Genomic DNA, 19,662 nt, shown 5'->3' with positions numbered 1-19,662 from the left:
ATTACCACTCCAAAAACTTGGCCTAGAGCAGTCATTCTCAAAGTGTGGTCCCCGGACCAGCAATATTGGCATTCTATGGAGGCTTGTGAGAAATGCACATTCTCAGGCCCTCAGCCCAGCCCTACTGAACCAGAAACCCCAAGGCGGTGTGGTGGGGAGTGGTTGCATGGGGTCCCGAGGAGATGGACAGCACTTTGTGTTTTAACAATGGCTGCAGGGGACCTGTGCTGGAGCATGAGAACCACTGGTGTACAGAACCAGGGTGCTGTCACTGGGCTTTTTGGAATGAATCAATGACTTTGTGTCAGCTCCAGTCCTGAGCTGGACATGAAGTTAGGCTGGTGTCCCTGAAGCTCCTCCCGGAGCTGTGATTCCAGGTGCAGCCCCTGGGGGTGAATCCTATCTCCACTTCCGCCAGATTGCATCCCCCTGATTCTCACTTGTTTCATCTATAAAAGAGAGACTCCCCCTTTTGGGGAGTCGGGAGGGCTAATGAAGGTTTGACACATAGTAGGTGGTCAAAATGGAAGCTGTTGTTATAACAGTAACAAGTAATGAATACTCAGACACTTCCAGAAGAAATTATACCAACAATAATGTTAACTAGCATTTATTGGTGCTTATTTATTCCATGCCAGGCACAGTGCTAAGCAGTGTGCCTTGTAAAGATTCAGTGAGGCACTACTGAAGCCAGCTCACAGCTAAGGAGAAGCAAAATAAGACAGTGGCTTATATATGTGGACTTGTGATGCATACGGCCTGGCTTCAAATACCCAAACCCGTTATTCTCTAGCTGGGTGACTTTGGGCAAATAACCTCTCTGTGCCTCAATTTCCTCACTTGCAAAATAGGAACTAGTAATAATATTTCCCTTTTGGGGGTTGTTGGCATTAAATGAGTTATTGTATAATGTTCCTGGAATAACGACTGACACATGGTAAGTGCTATATAAGATATTATGAGAAACTGAGGCTCTAAGAGATCATTGGCCAAGGTCAACCATATAGTAAGTGAGGAACTGGGAATCAAGCCTTGGGCTGGGTGATTCCAGAGCCTGACCTGTCAACCGCAGTATTTGAGCTGATTCAGCTGAAGGGCTGAGGGACCCATCCACCCAAAGACCCGGGGGCCAGGTAAGGAACAGTTTTGCATCCTGGGGACCCCATGGTGTCCTCATGTAAGTCAGAGATCTGAGGGAGCACCTGGAATCTGCACCAATTTCTGTCACTTGCAGCCAGGGATCCCTGATGCAGCTTCATATCCTCCAGGTTCTTACTGAAGACAATCCTTCCAAGGGGAGGTAGCACACTATTCCCTGGAGTTTCTTCTTTCTGAGGTCAGGGACTTCTCAAGAGCCTCGTGAGTCTAGAAAGTCCCAGTTGTGATACTGTCCTATAGTTCTTTGGGGGAAATTAGGTAAAGAGTACATGGGACCTGTCTGTGTTATTTCTTACAACTGCATGGGAATCTACAAGAAGAAAAAAGTCCCCATCGTGAGTCTCATTTACAGGGCTTCCTTTGCACATGCTTTCCATACACCTGCATTTGGGGCTGAAACACAAAGAAACTCAGATTATCCAAACAGCCGCTGCAGGGGAAAAGGCCATGACCTTCTAGCAAAAAGTACCTGGGGATGCCCAGCCCCACTGATCCATGCATTATTAACAATGATCTTCATTTGCTTGAGACAATGCTGTCCTCCTGTCAACAAATTTGGCCCACTTCTATCAAATCCCATACCTGCCTGTTGCTCACAGAACTTCATGGCCAAGACGAGAGTGACATAATGGGCATTTAAGCATGATGGAGTTAGACACGGAGGAAAATGGTTTTGGAATAATGGCTGCCTGGGAGCAGAGAGCCCTCATCAGTTCTTAAAAAAATCACTCTGCTAATGAAGTCTAGTGCTTCCACTGGTTTTGCTTTTTCTCTCCTGAGCCAGTGACTCACACCTGAAGAGGTGCACCTGGATCACTCCCTGCAACCCCCCCCCAACTCAGATCGCCTGGTGGAGGTCAGCAGCAAGGAGAGGAGGAGGGGCAGAGAGTGCCCGCCTTCAAGGAGCTGATCGTCTTCTTGACGCTCCATCTCCCTCCTCCCCTACCATTATCAAGGGCTTCCTTCTCCACAGCGAAGAACGTAATTTATGCAAATTCAAAATAATGCAATGTAAAAATATTAGTAAAATCTCAATTTTTGTGACTTCCTGAAATGATGCCAGCCTCCCCGACCGCCATCAACAATTCATCTAAAATGCCTCCTAATTTCAAAACTCCTCGGGTGTGTGGATTCTAGACTGCATTCGCTCTATTACTAATTGGCAGTACAGGCTGGTGCATAAGAATAGCCAATGTCTTTTGCATTTGGGGGAATTTGAATTATATGTAATATCTGCAAAGATACTGTTTGAACAAAGTGCAGCTGTCTTATACCTCACCAGCCGCTGCCCTTTCACACGTAGGGAAAAGAGTAAGACCAAAGGAAAAACAGGAAGACATGAAGAAATTCACTACAGACTAGGGTAATGGTTCTCAAAGCAGAGGACTGCAAGGTGAAAACTCTTTTTATAATACTATTTAGATACTATTTGCTTTTTTTGCTCTCATTCTCTCACCAGCATAAGTGGAATTTTTCAGAGCTTATGCGGCATGTAATATCACAAAAGACTGAATGCAGACATGAGAATCCACCAGTCTTCTACTGAGCCAGACATTAAAGAGATTTGCAAAAAGGGAAAACAGTGCAACTTTTCTTAATAATTTTTTTGAAAATGTAATTATTTCTCATAAAAATATGGTCTTTTTTTAACATGTAATGGGTATATCATTGTTATTTTAAAATAAATTCATTTAAATGAAACATTCTGAGTTTTCATTTCTGAATGGTAAACATTAGTTAATATAACCCATACAAACCAAATCTCTTTGGAGTCCCAACATATTTTAAGATTGGAGAAGGATTCTGAGACCAGATAGTTTCAGAACTGCTGGCCTGGTGAGTCCAGAGACAGACAGGGTCCCCCTGCTCTTCCCAGCCATGCCCTGTGCACATCCAAATCCCTCCTCTAAGTTGTTTCATCAGCTTCCCACTGGGGGCCAGGAGGAGAGCGTCCATTTTCCCCATCTCTCCTGGGTCCGGGTTGTCTCTTCCACAGGTGGGTCAGTTTATGGACTATCTTCCTATCCACAGGTGCTTTCCTGGAACTTCGTCATATCAATTCAAATACAGAATTCAGCATCTTCCTAGATTTCCGCAACTCTCCCTTCCCACTCATATCATGCCTGTGCTCATCAGCCAACTTCCTTAAATGCTAAGGAGGTTGGGGAAGAGATGTCTATAAATGCAAAGCAATCAACTCCAACTGAATGCTGGACCAAGGTGGTGATTCCTCCCAAAGCTTGCACCTTCTGCCTCCATTAGAGAGACTTCGATCTCCCATAATCTCCCGCATCTCACACCAACCTCCCTCCATATACATAAAAGAAAAACAGGGGTTTACTTAGCATCTGTGGCTTTAAGACTCATCTTCTCTCTCCACTCCCAGTGAGACTGTTGCCCTGAGCCCTCGTCTCAGGCTCCAATTCTGGAGCCTCTACGTTTCGACACTCCTTTGATTTCTTATATTCAAATGGAAACTCATATTCTCTGAGGGTCAGTAGTTCTTTCAAGATCATCTAGTGCTTCTTCACTTTCTGATCTGGTGCTTGAACCCTCCCTATAACACTCCCCCTTAGCAACAACCTACATCAATATCTCTTTTGACAAATAACTCACTGTGCTGGGAGGTAGCTACTTCCATTTGGGGATGTATTTAGCAAGTTACATCTGGAACAAGGATCTATCATCCGTAATAATAATAAGACTTAACATCTGTTGAGCGCTGTAGACCAGGATCTGGGCTAAACCCTTACATGTAAGGTCCATTTAACCCTAACAATATCCTTTAGGCTATTATTACTATCTCCACTTCGTAGATGAGGCAACAAAGGCACAGAGATTTAACTTGCCGCAGGTCAGAAGTCAGTAAATAGCAGTTAGTGAATAGCAGAGCTGGGATTCAAACCTGAACAGTACGGCTTCAGGCTCTACTCTCTAACCACTGTGCGTCCTGCCCGTTAATCTCTGCCCCATATCAAAAATGGAAAATTCCCAGCAGGGCTAGTTCAGTACTGAGAGCTTTTTAAGTGCCTCTATATACATTCCCATGGAGCCGAGGCTCTCGAATGGTTCCCTGGAGCCACACCTCTGAAGAGTCCACAGCTGTGGAGTGAGGCCCAACCATATGCATCCGAAAAAGCTCTGCAAAGATTCTGATGGGGAAACTGCCAAGATGGACAGGCAGATGAGGCTGGCTACAGTCTGCCTGATGCTGTGATCACCCAGTCCACAGCCCATGAAATACCTGGCACCAACCAGGCATGCTATGGCCACAGAAATCCCTGACCTGATGTCTCTACTAAAAAGCAGAATGGAAGAGAGGCTGGGCTGACTTGTCCCTTTCTCAGGGGTCCCACACTTCTGTCAGTCAACCCTGCTTTTTTTCCCCAAGTGTTCCCAAATCACTGGTTCAAAATAGTCCATTCTAGGGTGTGTCCAGGAGCTGACAGCATGCTTATTTATACATAGCTTTAGAATTTTCTTTTGCAATCATTAATAAAAATAGAGCTATGTGACACTTTCTTGGTCTCTAACTAATTTTTCTGTGACTCTGTTGGCCACGCAAGTGGTAGTCTTGGAAACATCTCATATATATGTGTCTTTAAACACCGTTTTATATGCCCTGCGTTGGTTCTTTCCAACTCTGGGAACTGAAATTTTCTGAGCCCCAAGCCAGAACCTCATTGGTTTGGAGTAGCCTGAGCCCTCTGAGCACCTGTGAGCCTCTTAGCCATGCTGGACCATCACGTCCAGTCTTTCACCTTGTGGGGAAGATGGGAAACCCAAGCAGAAATAGGTGTTATTTGCCCCTCCATCAGATCACGTGCCCCAAGCAAACTCGGTTATTTTTACTGAGTCAGTTGTTTTTACTCTCTCTCTCAGAACATGTTTTCAAAGCCTTTTTCTTATCCTTAAATTTTGCGGGAGGTAAGTTTCAGCTTAGTGTAACCTTATTCTTCTGGCTCTAAACGACATGTTTCATTTGTGTTTAGAGAGGGAGCCTGCAGGGAGGAAAACTCAGAAGAATGAAAGTTCGAATCTGGCTTGTCTATGACCCTAGGCAGTTTATTCAATCTCCCTGAGACTCCGTTTCCTCAACTGGAAAATGAGCATAGCATCTTTTGTTTTATAGGGTGCTTGTGATGACTCAGTGCAATACTGAATGTGAAGCGCTCAGCACTGTGTCCGGTGTATAAAAGATGCTCCGCAAATGTTCACTCTCCATTTGAGCAAACGTATCTCCTTCCTCTGATTATACAGATTCTTCTCTGTTTGAGCTCAGAGAACTTCCCAGCACCCCTCTTTTCTCATGCACAATTTCTCACTTCTCTTTCTCGTGAGCATCATTGAGGACCATCTTGCATCTCTCTCCCTTTCAATCTGTTTCTAGCTGTGTTCTGTCTTAAGAATTTCTGCCACAGAGAGACTGTCTTTGCTTTGAACTTTCTTGAATCTACTTGTTATAAACTCAGTTCTGGAGGAAAAGCAGAACCTGGTTGAACCATCCAAGGGCCAAAGGACCAGTTTCCATGATAGTCCCCTTCATGGGAGAACCACCAACATTGACAACAATAGGTCTGGCTGGAATAATTCTCTCAGTGTGAGGCAGGCCAATCCCTCGGCCCAGAAATCAGGCTTAATTGGAAATTAAATTGCATTTCCATGCCAACTGCAGGGTGCTTATATCCACAGCTAATTTATCAAGGTGATGCCTCACCCATGGGAATAGAGTGGCTGCATCAGCAAGGTTACAAGCTTGTGTCTGATGAGATGAACTTTCTTTAAAGCGCAACTTGAACCCTTCAAGCTCCTCATTTTGAGGTTTTTGCACTTACTGGCTGCCTCCTCTGTGCCAGGCACTGTGCCAGGGCCTGGAGATGTGGATGCTGGCAGGAAACGGCACTGCATTCTCCCTGCTCTGTGCCAGTGGCAGAAACAGAATCCCATAAGCAAAAGATTCCCAAACAACAGCACTTTACTTAGTTATCCAGGGTTGAGTTGTTTAGGAAGGTAGAGAGCATCATGGATAACTTCATGGTTAAGAATCTGATCTCTCATATTGAACACTGACACTAGTCGTTCACAACGAACAAGGGTGGCCAGACTCTTCACCAAGCCCTTTACACTCATGTATTCCATTCTCCAGGCAATGGTGGGAAATAAATACATGATGGTTTCCATTATCCCCGTTTCACTGATGAAGAAATTGAGACCTAGGAAGTACGTAACTTGCCTGAGGTCATTGTCACCCAACTAATAGGTGGTAGAGCTGGGATTTAAACTAAGGTCATTTCATAGCAGAGCCAATGCCTTTAAATGCCAGATTATACTACTCCTTTATTTCCCCCAACTTTAATTCTAAAAATATCCAACTATAGAAGAGTTGCAAAATTAGTATATAGGAGACGCATACCCTTCACCTTGGTTCACAAATTATTATCAATATTTTGCCATATTTGTATTCCTTCTGTGTGTGTGTGTGTGTGTGTGTGTGTGTGTGTGTGTGTGCATTTGGTTTTCTGAATCATTTGAGGCTAGGTTCAGGGACATAAAACACAAGTCTGCTTTGGAAACCACATGGGGATGAGTTTGGCTGGAGAATGTGTTTGTAGTTGGGGAGACACGAGCTGGAAGCAGGCTGAGACCATGAGATGCCGGCTGTGACATTTCCAGGTCTGGAAGTTTCGGGTGTGCTCTAACGTGGTGAGGACAGGCAGTGATACAGTGCAGTGAAAGCGTACATTTTATAAGGTATTGGGAAGAATTAAAAAATTAAAGATGTGTATTCAGGGAATGGTATTTTTACGGTCTGATTAAATATACATGCTTATTGAAGGCAAGGCGGACAATACACTTCTTCTATCAGAAGAACTTTAAAAAATAACCATTGATCTTAACTAAAACCCAGGATATTTCAGTTGATTTCTTTTCTGTTTTACTTTTTCTGCCCACCTATCTATTCACAGATTGGAATCTCATTGTACTTATAGTTTTGTATCCTGATTTTTCACCTAATATTATGTCAATAGCATTTCTGCTTGCTATTAAGTAGTCCTCAAAATAATTTTTCAAAGGTTTAGTATTACTGCATCAGATGGATGAACCAAAATTCAGTTAACCAACTATTTTTTGACTGAAGTTGAGATTGTCTTCAATTTTTCACTATTATAATGTAGTACCATGATGAACCCTGCTGAATAAAAGTCTTGGTGTACATCTCTGATGATCTGCTTAGAACAGACTTCTAGAAGTAGGGCTCTCTGGTCAGAGGGTCGCATGGATTATCTCTTTGTTCGGCCCTGGTGTGGAGGAGACAGGAGGGGAGAAGCGGAAAGAAATGCGGTCTGCTGCATTTCTCTTGCTGCCGCAAAGCAGTGAGACGTGATGAGAGTTTGGACTTTGGGGACAGCGCTGAGAATGGAAAGAGTGACAGACAAGAGAAACACCAGGGAGAAATAATCAACAGAACTCAGCGAGCAAAGATAACAGAAGGTGCAAACTGGGGACACATACAGAGAAAGAGTGAAGTCAGGAGAGAGAGGTCTGCTTTGCTTTTACGACGGTTGAGTAGAGGGCACAGGAAGACATTCAAATCGAAGGACTTATGATCTATCCTCCCTCCCTCCCTTTCTTCCTTTCTCCATTCATCCTTCCATTGAGTCCGGATCATTGACACCTTGCTAAGGGGGTAAGTGTGGTTGGAAAGACGGACTTGGGAAGGCAGAATACAGAACCGGGGCCTTTAATGGGCACGCAGTGCAGAGACTTTCAGGAAAGGAAAGTGGATTCAGAGGCCCAGGTTCAAGGGCCAGCTTTGCCACCCACCAGGTGGTCTCCTCCTGGGCTTCTCGTCTGCCTGGTGGACCTCTCAGCTTCCCCTGAGGACTTACTATGTGCTGGGCCCTGTGCCAGGTGCTGGGGAAGCAGCAATGGCCAGGACAGTCCCTGCCCTTGTGAAGCTGGACTCTCAGGGCACAAGCCAGACCAGAAACAAATGAGTAAATGTGTGATGTAATTGCAGGAGGGCTATGCGGGAAAATGAGGCAGCATTAGGTGGGAGGAGACGCCTCTGTGCACAGCGGGGGCGACTGTAGACAGGAGGGGATCTGAATGAAGTGCGGGAGAGAGCCAGAGGAGAGCTGGCAGAGGGTGTCCAGACGGAGAGACAGTAACCGTCAGGACCCAGAGGCTGGAGGAGCTGGGGTTCCAGCAAAAACAACATGGCCTGGTGGCTGGGGTGCACTCCTGGAGGAGAATGCCGCCGGAACAGGAGGCCAGAAATGCAGGGACAGATCACGCAAAGGCTGCAGACCAGAGACGAAAGTCTGCCTTTGACTCTGAATGTGGCAAGAAACTACTGGAGACAGAGTTGTGAGCAAGGGGATTATGTCTTTTAAAAATATGGGAGTGGATGAATAGCAACGGTTGGATGGATTTTAAAAAAAATGATGGTATATCCCTACTCTGGAGCATTATTCAGCCTTAGAAAGGAATGAAATTCTGACACATGCTACAACATGGATAAACCTTGAAAACATTATGCTAAGCGAAATAAGTCAGACACAAAAGAGCAAATATGGTGTGGATCCTACTTGTATGAGGTACCTACAATAGTCAAGTTCATAGAGACAGAAAGTAGAATGGTGCACGGGGGCTGGGGGGGTGAGGGTGGAGGGAACGGGGGATTATTGTTTAATGGGGACAGAATTTCAGTTTGGGAAGAAGAATAGTTCTGTAGGTGGATGGTGGTGATGAGGGTGGCACAACAATGTGACGTGTAATCAATGCCACTGAATTGTATACCTCAAAATGGTTAAAAAGGTCAATTTTATGCTATGTATATTTATGACAATAGAAAGATATGCGAAAGGATGCTATGCAAAGAATTGTCTCGGGTGCATTACTTCCCTAGGGCTGTCTTAACAAAATACACAGACTGGGCAACTTCAACAACAGAAATTTATTTTTTTCGTGGTTCTGGAGGCTGGAAGTCCAAGATCAAGGTGCTGGCTTCTGGTGAGGCCTCTCTCCTCTGCTTGTAGATGGCCACTCTGTCCTTCTTGCTGTGCCCTCACATGGCCTTTTCTCTATGTGTGTGTCTCTCCCTCTTCTTATAAGGACATCGGTCCTATTGGATCAGGCCTCCACCCTTATGACCTCATTGAACCTTAATTTCCTTTTAAAAATCTTACCTCCAAATACAGTTACATCGAAGTTAGCACTTCAACTGATGAATCTGGGGGGGGACACAATTCAGTCCATCCCAGGGGTGATGATGCTGAGGGATTTGACACAGTGTTTCTTTGGTACTGAATGGGATCTTCAGAGTCACAGCTCTGGCTTTGTGACCTTGGGCAAGTTATTCAACCTCTCCCAGCTCCAGGATGGGAATAACAAAAGTAGGTAACTCACAAGGCCAGGGCTGGATGGACTGCAGTCCAATATGCCTGGTGGCTTAGGAGTATCCCAGGCTCCAAGGCACAGCGGGTTCCCAGCTGATGTTTACGGATAGCAAGCTGCAAGCCTGGGCTTGGCTCTGCTTGTCAAGCACAGATGGTTTGAAAAATGACACCCAAACTGGCTCAGGGTTAATCAAAAGATTACAGAAAGAAAATTGGGGTAGGCTAACCCCAGCCTCTCAGACACAAGCCTCAGAATCACATCTCCCTCCCTGATTTCTGCCCGATTACCTGCCTCTGCTTCTAAACCAGCTCATGCCAGCAAAAAGTGAAAATTGGCTAGACTGGAATTACAATGGCAATGCTTGCTGGGTGGTATTTCATTTCTTTCCCCTCTGTGCAGTCTCAGCTGTCAGGCTAGTTCTTCCATATTTTTTTGTGGTTTGACTGGAGAAGGGGTGTATGTGGATGACAGTCTGGGGTGTAATCTGGGGGGCACAGGTCTCAGCAGAATCCTCCAAGCTGTGCTGCTTCAGTCAGAATAGAGGCCTTGAAACCTTGATTTCTCAAATAAGAGCATGTGTCGCCTCTTGGTCAAGCTGCGGAAGAACCAGTTTTGTCTTTATTACTTTCCTATGCTGGATCTGAGGTTTAGAAATGAAGGGAGCGTCATATAGGAAGTAGAACTGGAACTTGGAGACAGACAGCCTGACTTCCAATTCTGGCTCTGTCCCAAGCTGGCTGTGTGACCCAGAGCCAGGCCTTTCCCGTCCTGAAGCTCAGAACGTTTCATCTATAAATTGGGTTAACAAGAGCTCTCCACCTTCTAGGGTTCTTGTGTGTATTAAATAAAATTGTGTGTGCGGTGCTTAGAGCAAGGTCGGGCCCAGAGCAGGTGCCACACATAGTGTTGCAATGATCGCTATAAAATCTTAAAATTCCAAAACTGGAAGGGACGCTTGAAGCCAGAAACTCCCTCATTTTAGGGATGAAGAAATGGAGGCCCAGAGAAGGGAAGGATCTGGAATTGAAGACCCAGCTCCCAGTCTGCTGCTCTTTGTAGTTCTAAGACCACAAGAAGGAACACAATGGCTTCAAGAAGAGAGGACCATGGTTTGCTTTAAGTTCATGGTCCTCCTGCTGTCATCCCAACAGGAGGAAGGCTTCCTTCCACCTCCAGACTCAGGAGTGCAGGGATTGGAATCACTGGCAGTGGTAAACCTTCTCCCTCATGTCTCTTCCTGGGGTCCTGGCTTCTACTGCATCCAGATGGCCTGGGGTGCCTGTACAAGTTTCTCATCTCTGCTGCTTCTGCACAACTCCCTACCCTCCTGTGGGGCCCTCAGTGCCTGGGTCCTCCCTCCTGCCCTTCCAGCTGGGGAGCAGATGGACACTGAGGGGTAAGCCGACCTCCCCTCTGCGCATCTGGCCAGCTGTAGTGGACGGGCAGCGAGGGCCATCCCACAGAACACCGGAGAACTGGGGTGGAAGAATGGCCAGGCCCCTGGTCTTGCTTGCACTGACCTCTCATCTCATCAAGGTCACTGTGGCTGGTGGCTTCTGTCAAACTCCTGCACAGAAACTCAGAACAGGGAGATGGGGCGTGGAGGCCTCTGAATCCGCCTGACAAAGTCCAGGCCTCAAAAAGGGACTCCAGTCTCAGAGCCTGATGTTGCTGGGCAGGAAAAGTGATTAGTCATCATTTATTCAACATGCATCTGGTGCTCAAGGCATCACCAACAAGCCCCATGCAGTGAGCACTCAAGTTCTCACAGGGGCGAGGGGATGGCCAATAAAAACGAAAACCACTAAATGAAAAGGATAATTTCAGCTGTTGACGAGTTCCCGATTACGGAAGATGTAATTGAGAGTGACTGGGCGTGGAGGGGGCAACGTTGGAGGAGCCGTACATCTAGAGAAGAGCCGGAAGAAGACTTGACTCATAGCCTTGTTTCTTTCGGCTCTGCCTCCTTTCTGTTGGCTATGGGTCCGAGGTTTAATTGCATGAAAAGGAGAGAAGGGTGGGAAGCTGACTTCTCCTGGGCAGCAGTTATGTGCTGGGTGCTGGGTATGCCACGTGCACCATCTCCTCGTAGCCCCATGAGGAGGGAATTACTGGCCCCATTTCCCAGGGGAGGACACAGACTCAAGGTGGGACATGGCTTGTCCCTGGCTATCCTGCCAGAAAGTGGCAGGATTTGAACCCAGGACTGTCTGGCTCCAGAGCTGTGCCCTTGCTTGCCCTGCATCTTCCTGCCATCCATGGCTGCCTCACATGACCACGTCCGCTCTCATGAATTAACAGCTGTCGGGGACTTGGGACTTGTGGTCCGATGAGAGAGGTGGTCTGGGGAAGATTCTGTGGCCTGGAAGATTCTGGAATCCTAAGAAGAATGGGGAAGGTGAGGGTCACACTGGCAGGGCCAGGGACCTCTGGGCCTCCAAAGGCTGATTAAGACCTGATTGGATCCACTCCACCCTGCGTCTTTGTACTACAGCCCTCCCGCCTGCCAGAGGGGCCCATTTCCAGCTACTTTTAATTTGGAACAAACCAGCCGGTCCCCCGTGGTCCTAGAGTTAATAGGATGTCTGTGCAGCAGGGCTGGCATAAGCAGCTGAACAAATTATTCCTGCCTGGTATTGGTGTCATTGGAAGAAAGGACCAGTGGCCCCAGAGAGGGACAGCCTTAGCAGGTGGCGGAGGTCCCACCTTCCTCTCTCTCTTCTGCTATGGGACTACAGGGACCCCAGGGAGCTCCTGGTCAGCAAAATGAATCAGGGGGTGATGGGTCTGCTACAGAGGGGCAAGGACAAGAGACCTGTAGGCTGGGATGAGGGCTACCGGACATGGGAGAGCCAAAGCGAGCACACTGCCCACCCTGGCAGGTTCTGGCTTGGGACTGGAGAGGCAGGAATGGACCAGAATATTGGAACTTTCTGCTTATGACAAGGCACAAGCACTCAGAGGTTCCCAGTTGCAACCAGGGAGAGGGCTGAGCTAACATGAGCCAGGTGCTCGCCTGAGTGGCCAGGAGAGCAAGCCAGCTGGGACCCGGGTTGGTGGGGACTCTAACCTCCCCAGCAGAGGGAAGTGCACACAAGCTGAGCTTCTCAGGAGGCAGGAGGTGCCCTCCTTCTGGCAGAGGGCACGGTCACAACTCACAGGTTTCAAGATCCCCAGAGTCAAGGTCATTGCTTTTTTTAGACAATTCTAGTAATTCCAGACTGCCTGGTGCCCTGAAACTTGTGTATTTCTCCACTGGCAAGACAACTTCTCACACTTGCCCTGTAAGGATGCAGAGCAGTGAGGGAGGGTCCCACATGGGCGAGGAGCTTGAGACAGCAGGTGTCTGGGCCCCAGCGCACCTGTCCCAGAGGTGATAGTGCCGCCAGGAGAGCACGCATGGGTCTGTCTTGCTGACCTTGGCCTGTGGGGCGTTCCCTTTCCCCATCAAGCTTATTCCTTAACCCAGGTCATGCCACATAACGGAATTTGTCCCAACCCCTTGCAAGATAGGTGGCGGCCCTGAAGCACCCCAGCAGGTACAACCATTTCTGACAAACCCACCTACAAAATTAGTGGGGAGCTGGTGGCACTCTGCCGGTGACAAGGTGGGGAGCAAAGCCTGCAGGGGCATCCTCTCCAGCCCCGTGGAGAGGCAAGCACCTGGTCTTGACCCCAGTAGAACTCAGGTTCTTCTCCAGCCCTGCCACTCATTGCCAGCTGGGCGACCTGGCTAAGCGAAAGGTCCGTTTCCTTAAAACAGTTAAAATGGAGATTGCAATGCCTGCTTCCAGGGTCAGGATGGGGCAAGGCAAGAGAGGTGCCTAGGGCATGCCGTTTAAGGAGCTCAGCTCCCTGCAAGTGCAGGGTCCCCTCTTGCTGCCAGCCTGTGACTTGTATTATCCTTGTTAAATTAGAAAACAGCCTTGCGTGGTTGATATTGCTATTATCGCCAATGATCAGGGAAGAACCTTGGTTTTGGGAGGTTGTGCAACTCACCCGAGCTCACACAGCTGGTGGACCACAGGGCTGGGATTCCAGCCCAGCCCACCTGAGGGCAGAGCCCTCCCCACGTTCAAGGTCATTTTCTTGAGGCTCCTGAACAGCGGTAGGGGGGAGGCAAGAGGAACGGCTTGTCTCCGATGGGTCTGAAGCTGAGGTCTTGCCTAGCACACAGAGAACCGACCTGGGCCGGGAGGGAGGGAGAGCTGGGGCTCCAGCGCAAGGTTCTTGAGACAAATCTTACACGGTCAGCACCGCCCCCCTGCCGACCCCGCCTTCCGACCCCGCAGCTACGCGGGTGGCCATGACAACTAGCAGCTCTCCTGGATTGGATTTCTCCCTCCTGCTTTGCGTTGGCTTTGCCATCTGTGCCTGGGGTAATGGATGGGTCCCCAAAATGCAAAAGGAAATGGGCTTAAACCTCCCCAGCCAGAGTGGAGCCTGCACAACTTCTGGCTCCCGCCGCCAGCCCCGGGGGTCTCTGCCAGGGCTGGGGAGCTAGCTGCCCAGGAAGAGGCACGTTCCTCAGAGCCCGGTGTAACTGGGCATCCAAGGCAGGAGTTGAGCTTCCGGTAAGTTCTTCTTTAGAGCCGGGGAGGGCCTGGCTCTGGGAGTCACACTCCTAACTCCTAATCAGGGAATCAGGTGTGGGAAGTGGCTTGCGTGTCAGTCTCTGCACTGGGTGGGGCCGTAGGAAAGCAAGTTCAGAAGAGGGGAAACAGCAAAAGTGCTAGAGACGAGAAGCTGCTCTCAGAGTCTGTGTCAGGGGCTCAAGGAACAAGGAGTGAGTGAGAAGTCTCTGCGTTAAGATGCTCACAGGCCGGAGAGTACCAGCTAATCACTGTAGCAGCCCCATGGAGCATTTGCCTCAGGACTTATTATGCGGGTATCTTTTTTTTTTTTAATTTTTATTGGAGTATAGTTGACTTACAATGTTGTGTGACTTTCCGCTGTACAACAAAGTGAATCAGTTGTACAAATACATATATCCACTCCTTTTTAGATGCCTTTCACATATGGGCCATCACAGAGTATGGAGTAGAGTTCCCTGTGCTACACTGTAGGTCCTTATTAGCGCAGGAAGCTTTACATACACAATCTCATGAAGTCCCGTAAGGAGGCCATTTACGATTCCATTTTATATTAGGTACCTGAGGCCAGAGAGAGGTAAGGGACCTGGCGCGAGGCTCCCCAGCCAGTATGCAGAGAACCCAAGATGTCCTAGTCTGGCAGCCAGTTGCCTTTGCCACTGCATAATTCGTTTGCAAACTTTTTTTTTTTTAAACATTTTTTAAACTCATTTGTTAAATTTCAGAGAAGTCCGGTATGCGAAACAAATTAAAGTAGAGCTGAAGGGGCAGGAGTGAGGGTGCTAGGACTCTCCCCCATCCCCAAAACACACACAACCTCCCCTCTTCTGACAATTTAAATGCCCTTCCCAAGACCCTAAGAAGCTCAGGCACGGTTCTGAATGATTTGTCTGGCTGGAGGCTCACCCTCTGACCATAGACTGAGCACCTCTGGGACAGGTGTGTGCACGGTGCTTCCTAGAAGCTCAGGCTACTACAAGCATCATCTCAGGGTACCACGTAGCACTGCTTCCTTCATTTAATGCTATCGGTGGAGTACTCACTCTGGGCTGGGCACTGGAGGCGTAGCTCCGGCTACAGTGGTGAGTAAAATGCGCGTGGGCCGGGCCCTCACAGAGCTTAAGTCAAGTGGGGAAGACGGCCTTAAGCAAACATGTTCCTAAAAGAGACACGGATCACATATTGTGATCAGAGCTATGAAGGAAAAGGTCAAAGTCAAGGGGGAGAGGGCTTCCCTGGTGGTGCAGTGATTGAGAGTCCGCCTGCTGATGCAGGGGACGCGGGTTCGTGCCCCGGTCTGGGAGGATCCCACATGCCGCGGAGCGGCTGGGCCCGTGAGCCATGGCCGCTGGGCCTGCGCGTCCGGAGCCTGTGCTCCGCGATGGGAGAGGCCACAACAGTGAGAGGCCCGCGTACAGCAAAAAAAAAAAAAAAGTCAAGGGGGAGGACCTGATCTCTGAAAAGGACCTCCATGAGAAATCTGGGCCACTGACAGCTGAGACCAGCGGAACGGGGGATTGCTGGCATCAGGGGGAGGTGGCCAGGACAGGAGCAGGCAGGACACAGAGGGGGTGGTCATGGGCCCTCCCTGTTCCCCAGTTATTCCCAAGGCAGGTTAAGAAACAATACATTGCCCCCAGGACCAGCAGGAGGTACCTGGTCCTATAGAATCTTTACATTCCTCAATCCTGAAAGGAGCAAAGAGAAATACTTCTTCTAAAGGTTGGATTATTGCAAATCTAGGACTCAGTGTGATGAATAATGAATAAGTGAAATCACAATGGAAACCAGAAATCGTTAGGCAAATGTCATGTGTCCATGTAGGGTGTAATCTAAATTCACCTAGGGCCGGTCTATACATTAGAAAGACTGTTCTCCACTCTCCTGCTCAAGGCTTGACTCTGCTCTCTTGGTCATTTATTTTAAAAATATTTACTGAACACCTGGGTTGGGCAGCACACTGGCTTCCCAGCCTGTGCCTGACACAGAGCCAGGGCTGTGTAAACTCTCGGTGCTCTCTGTGGAGCCAGGAGGCAGGATCGTGCCCTGATGCCTGCCGTGGGTCGCCTCTCACACGAGTCTGAGAAAACTCAGTGGTGAAGCAGGTCAGAAGGAGTCCAGGAGGCCACTCGGTCCCCGCTACCGGTCCCTGTGGAGCCCTTTCTGTGTCACATGGATCTTAGTCTCCGGGATTCTGAGCAGAGAGAGGGGGCCGTCCTGACCCACTGGCTGGTTTCTCTGCAAAGGCTGACGCTCCAATGCTGCTCCCTCTGGAGCACCAACCTCCTTCCACTGCCCAGCCCTGGCCCTTCTGCTCGGCTCAGTTTAGATGCCACTTTTGGAGGAGCTTCTTCACCTGTTCAGGCTATTTTTCTCTGTGCCCTTTGGCCCCCACCCACGCCTCCCTCCTTCTCAGCACTCAGAGTGATGTCCCCGTGGGGTCTGTGTCTTTGGTCTGTGCTCCCACCGGAATGCACGTTTCTTGACAGAGGGCTCGAGTCCTATTCATCCATATGTCCAGCGTCTAATGAGTGTGGCGCAGAGCAGGTGTTCAGTAAATAAATGTCAAGTGGATGGTTGTGGGCAAATATACAGGCGAAAATATCATCCTCCTCATTTATTCAAATAGCCATCCACCGTTTCCACACACACTTTTGCATACACTCTCTCTCCCTGACTGACCTCACCTACTCACACTCACCCACTCTTGAGGCATTATGTCCTTCTGTGATCTCTCTTCCCCTCTGATGCTGCCTGGAGTGTACAGACCTGCCTGCAGTCAGCTACACTAAAGAGATTTTGATCCTGGGCAGGCAGAGGGGCTGGCCTGGGTCACCCTCTCCAGATCCATGCCCATCTCAGTCCCTGACCTCTCCTTCATGAGGGGTCACTGCAACACACTCCGTAAAGGGATCCTGTGTCTCAGCTTCCCTGGATCCTTGAAACGGGGCTGGGAGGTAGATAGGTTAGCTTCATTTTACAGATGAGGAAACCGAGGCTCAGCGAGGCTGTGACTTGCACAGACAGCGAAGCTGGAGTTGAGACCTAGGTTTCCTAAGTTCAGGCCAAAGCTCTTTCCATTGCATTTCTGGGAAGCAGAGATTGGGATAGGATGCTGCCCCTCACCCATCACCCCCTGAGATCCCGGGATCCTTGATGAGAGGATTGAATGGGGGAACCCTGCACAATCCCCTAAGCCCTCTGCTCTCTCCGCCTCACCTCAGTCTGTCCCACTTGGAGCCCCTAATAATTCTGCCTGGCAGCCTGACCCTTAGCATTGGGCATTCAACCCACCTGAGCTTCCTGGAGGGGCAGCGCCCTATTTCAGAAGTGCAATGGGGACAGAACAGGAGCTATGAAAGGGCCAGAGAAAGGAGATAAGCCAAATCTCACCATTCCTTCTCCCATACCCACCTTACAATTTCACCATGCTGGACCTGCCGGGCAGCCGGGGACCTGAACCAGGTCATTAGAGATGGCCATACACAGTCTTTATCTTCTCTCATTGTCATTTAGAAAAATCCCCGATCAAGAGTATGTGGGCCTCCCTCCTTCCCCAAATACCCTGCCTGCTGCTTCCAGTGCATCTCCCCCAAAGACTCTTTCCTCCTGAACGAAGGGTATGAATATTTAAAGACATTTTTTCAGCCAGTGCAGCCACATCACGCCGCTGCTCCCTCTTTAAATTTTATCTCCAGAAAGTTTGCCAGAGTGTCTCTGAGTCCCTCACACTCCTTGGTACAGAGTGTAACATGGGGCCCCAGAGGCAGGGACGCCCCTGAGAAGTTAGCCTCCCCTCTGCATCCTGGGGCTGAAATGCACACATGCAGTCCTAGTTCCGGTCCACAACCATCCCTTCTGGGCTACCCAGGCAGTCAGACCTGAAAACTCCCTGCCACGCCTGCTCCTGGGGAATGGGCATAGGTAGGAGATGTAGAGAGACAAGGGTCCAAAAAAAACAAAGAAACGATGAACAAAGACCCAGAAACGCAAGACCCTGGAACCCCGTGAGAGGAAGCTCTTCGCTCCTGACATCAGACCCAGAGCTGATATAGATCCTGTATTCACCAGTGCACGGTGGCTTCCAGCCCCGAGCCACCTCCTGCTGGCGCCCCCTCCAGCCTCTCTGTTCTGCAGAATTACTCACGGCCCACTGCATCAAATCTCTCTTTTATCACAAGGCACAACACTCCGTGGATAACTTCTTGAAACTCTAGTCATGCTAAGCTGCTTCTAGTGCTCTGGGAAGGGTTCTGTCCCTCTGCGCCCCTGTAACCAATCAGCCACACACCGCCAAACCCATTTCCAAAGTTCCAGGCAATTACAGCCGGCTGAACTCCCTGGCCTGGTGCCCGCCTGCTCGGAGCCAGGACCCAGGTTGTCAGCAATCCTGAAATCCAGCCCCCGATTTCTCCCCAGCTTCCTCTGAGACCCAGGCGCACGGGAATGGCCACACTTAACCGCACCAAGGCACTCTGACCAGCCAGACCGCACCAATACAGAAAACGAGGGTCAAGGCCAGGCTCCCTACCTTTGCTGAGGGTCCCAGTGATGAGCTTAAAGATGGTCTGGGCAAATTTCACGAACCCAAGCTTGCATCTTTTGGAGCAGCCGCTCATGGTGGCAGAGGGAAGGCAGGCTCTGTTGTCGGCACCCAGAAGGAAAGGCACCCACCTTGCGTGCCCCTGGAACTTGGAGCCTGCCTGGGCGAACCCTGAGAGAAGGACGCACCCCAGAAGCTACGGGAACAGCACAGCTGCCTCTGCAGTGAGTCCGGCTTCTGCATCCAGAGAGCCTGCAGGGCACGATATCTGCTCCCTTCCTTCCTCCCTCCCTCCACCCCCTCCCGCCGTCCACCCAAGTCCTCGCCACAGGAGGATCTCAGGATGTCAGGGCTGGGGCAGCACTGCCAGGGCACAGGGCGCTCTGAGGGGACGGAGGAGGAGGGTGAAGCTGAGCAGCGCGGGGAGGGAGAAGCTGGAGCTTTCCCAGGCTTTGCTGACTGTCTTTCTTACATGGCAGTGGTAATGTAGCAATTAATACTCGAGTCAGAAGGGAGGGGACTGCTACGCAAAAACACTCCACTCCACAGCCTCCCGGTTCGCTCTCCCGCTCTTTCCTTCCTGGTTAATCTAATAGATCAATTTTCTGGGCCGTGCCTTGATCGGGATCTGGGAGGACTTCCCTCCAGAGCAGGAGACCACTGCTTTGCGCTCAGTGGAAAGTTTGCAGGCAGCTTCTGAGCGGCCTGCTTTGCATCACGGAGAAGTTGGGCTGAGTGGGGAGCCCTGGGGGAGCTGGCTTATGCAGCTCCCTGGCACCAGCAGCAGAGGCTGTCTGCCTCTGTTGATTTGGAAAGTCAATGGCTCTGCTGCTTCCCGGCTCCAGGTGCCCTGCCCTCCACCCCAACACACACCGGTTCAACTCCAGCTCCCACCCCTACAGAGCAGCTAAGAGTCTGTGCTCTCTCATCAGGATAGCAGAGGAGTGCAATCAGGGCTTTTCTTGA

General features: G+C 49.5%; 1 protein-coding gene across 2 annotated transcripts in view; it reads right to left on the bottom strand.

The window, feature by feature from the left end:
* KCNIP1 (potassium voltage-gated channel interacting protein 1) overlaps positions 1-18,772 on the bottom strand; it is a 355,966-nt gene extending 337,194 nt beyond the window's left edge. For both annotated transcript variants that reach the window (XM_065874920.1, XM_065874923.1), the window contains exon 1: positions 18,685-18,772. In XM_065874920.1, coding sequence (XP_065730992.1) covers positions 18,685-18,772 — 88 coding nt within the window. The remainder of the gene's footprint in view (positions 1-18,684) is intronic.
* Between the last annotated feature and the right edge of the window lie 890 nt (positions 18,773-19,662).

This window comes from Phocoena phocoena, chromosome 3, assembly GCF_963924675.1.
Source record: "Phocoena phocoena chromosome 3, mPhoPho1.1, whole genome shotgun sequence".
Classification (NCBI taxonomy): domain Eukaryota; kingdom Metazoa; phylum Chordata; class Mammalia; order Artiodactyla; family Phocoenidae; genus Phocoena; species Phocoena phocoena.
The sequence above is the reverse complement of the archived record's forward strand: the minus strand, read 5'-3'. Positions and strand labels throughout refer to the sequence as shown.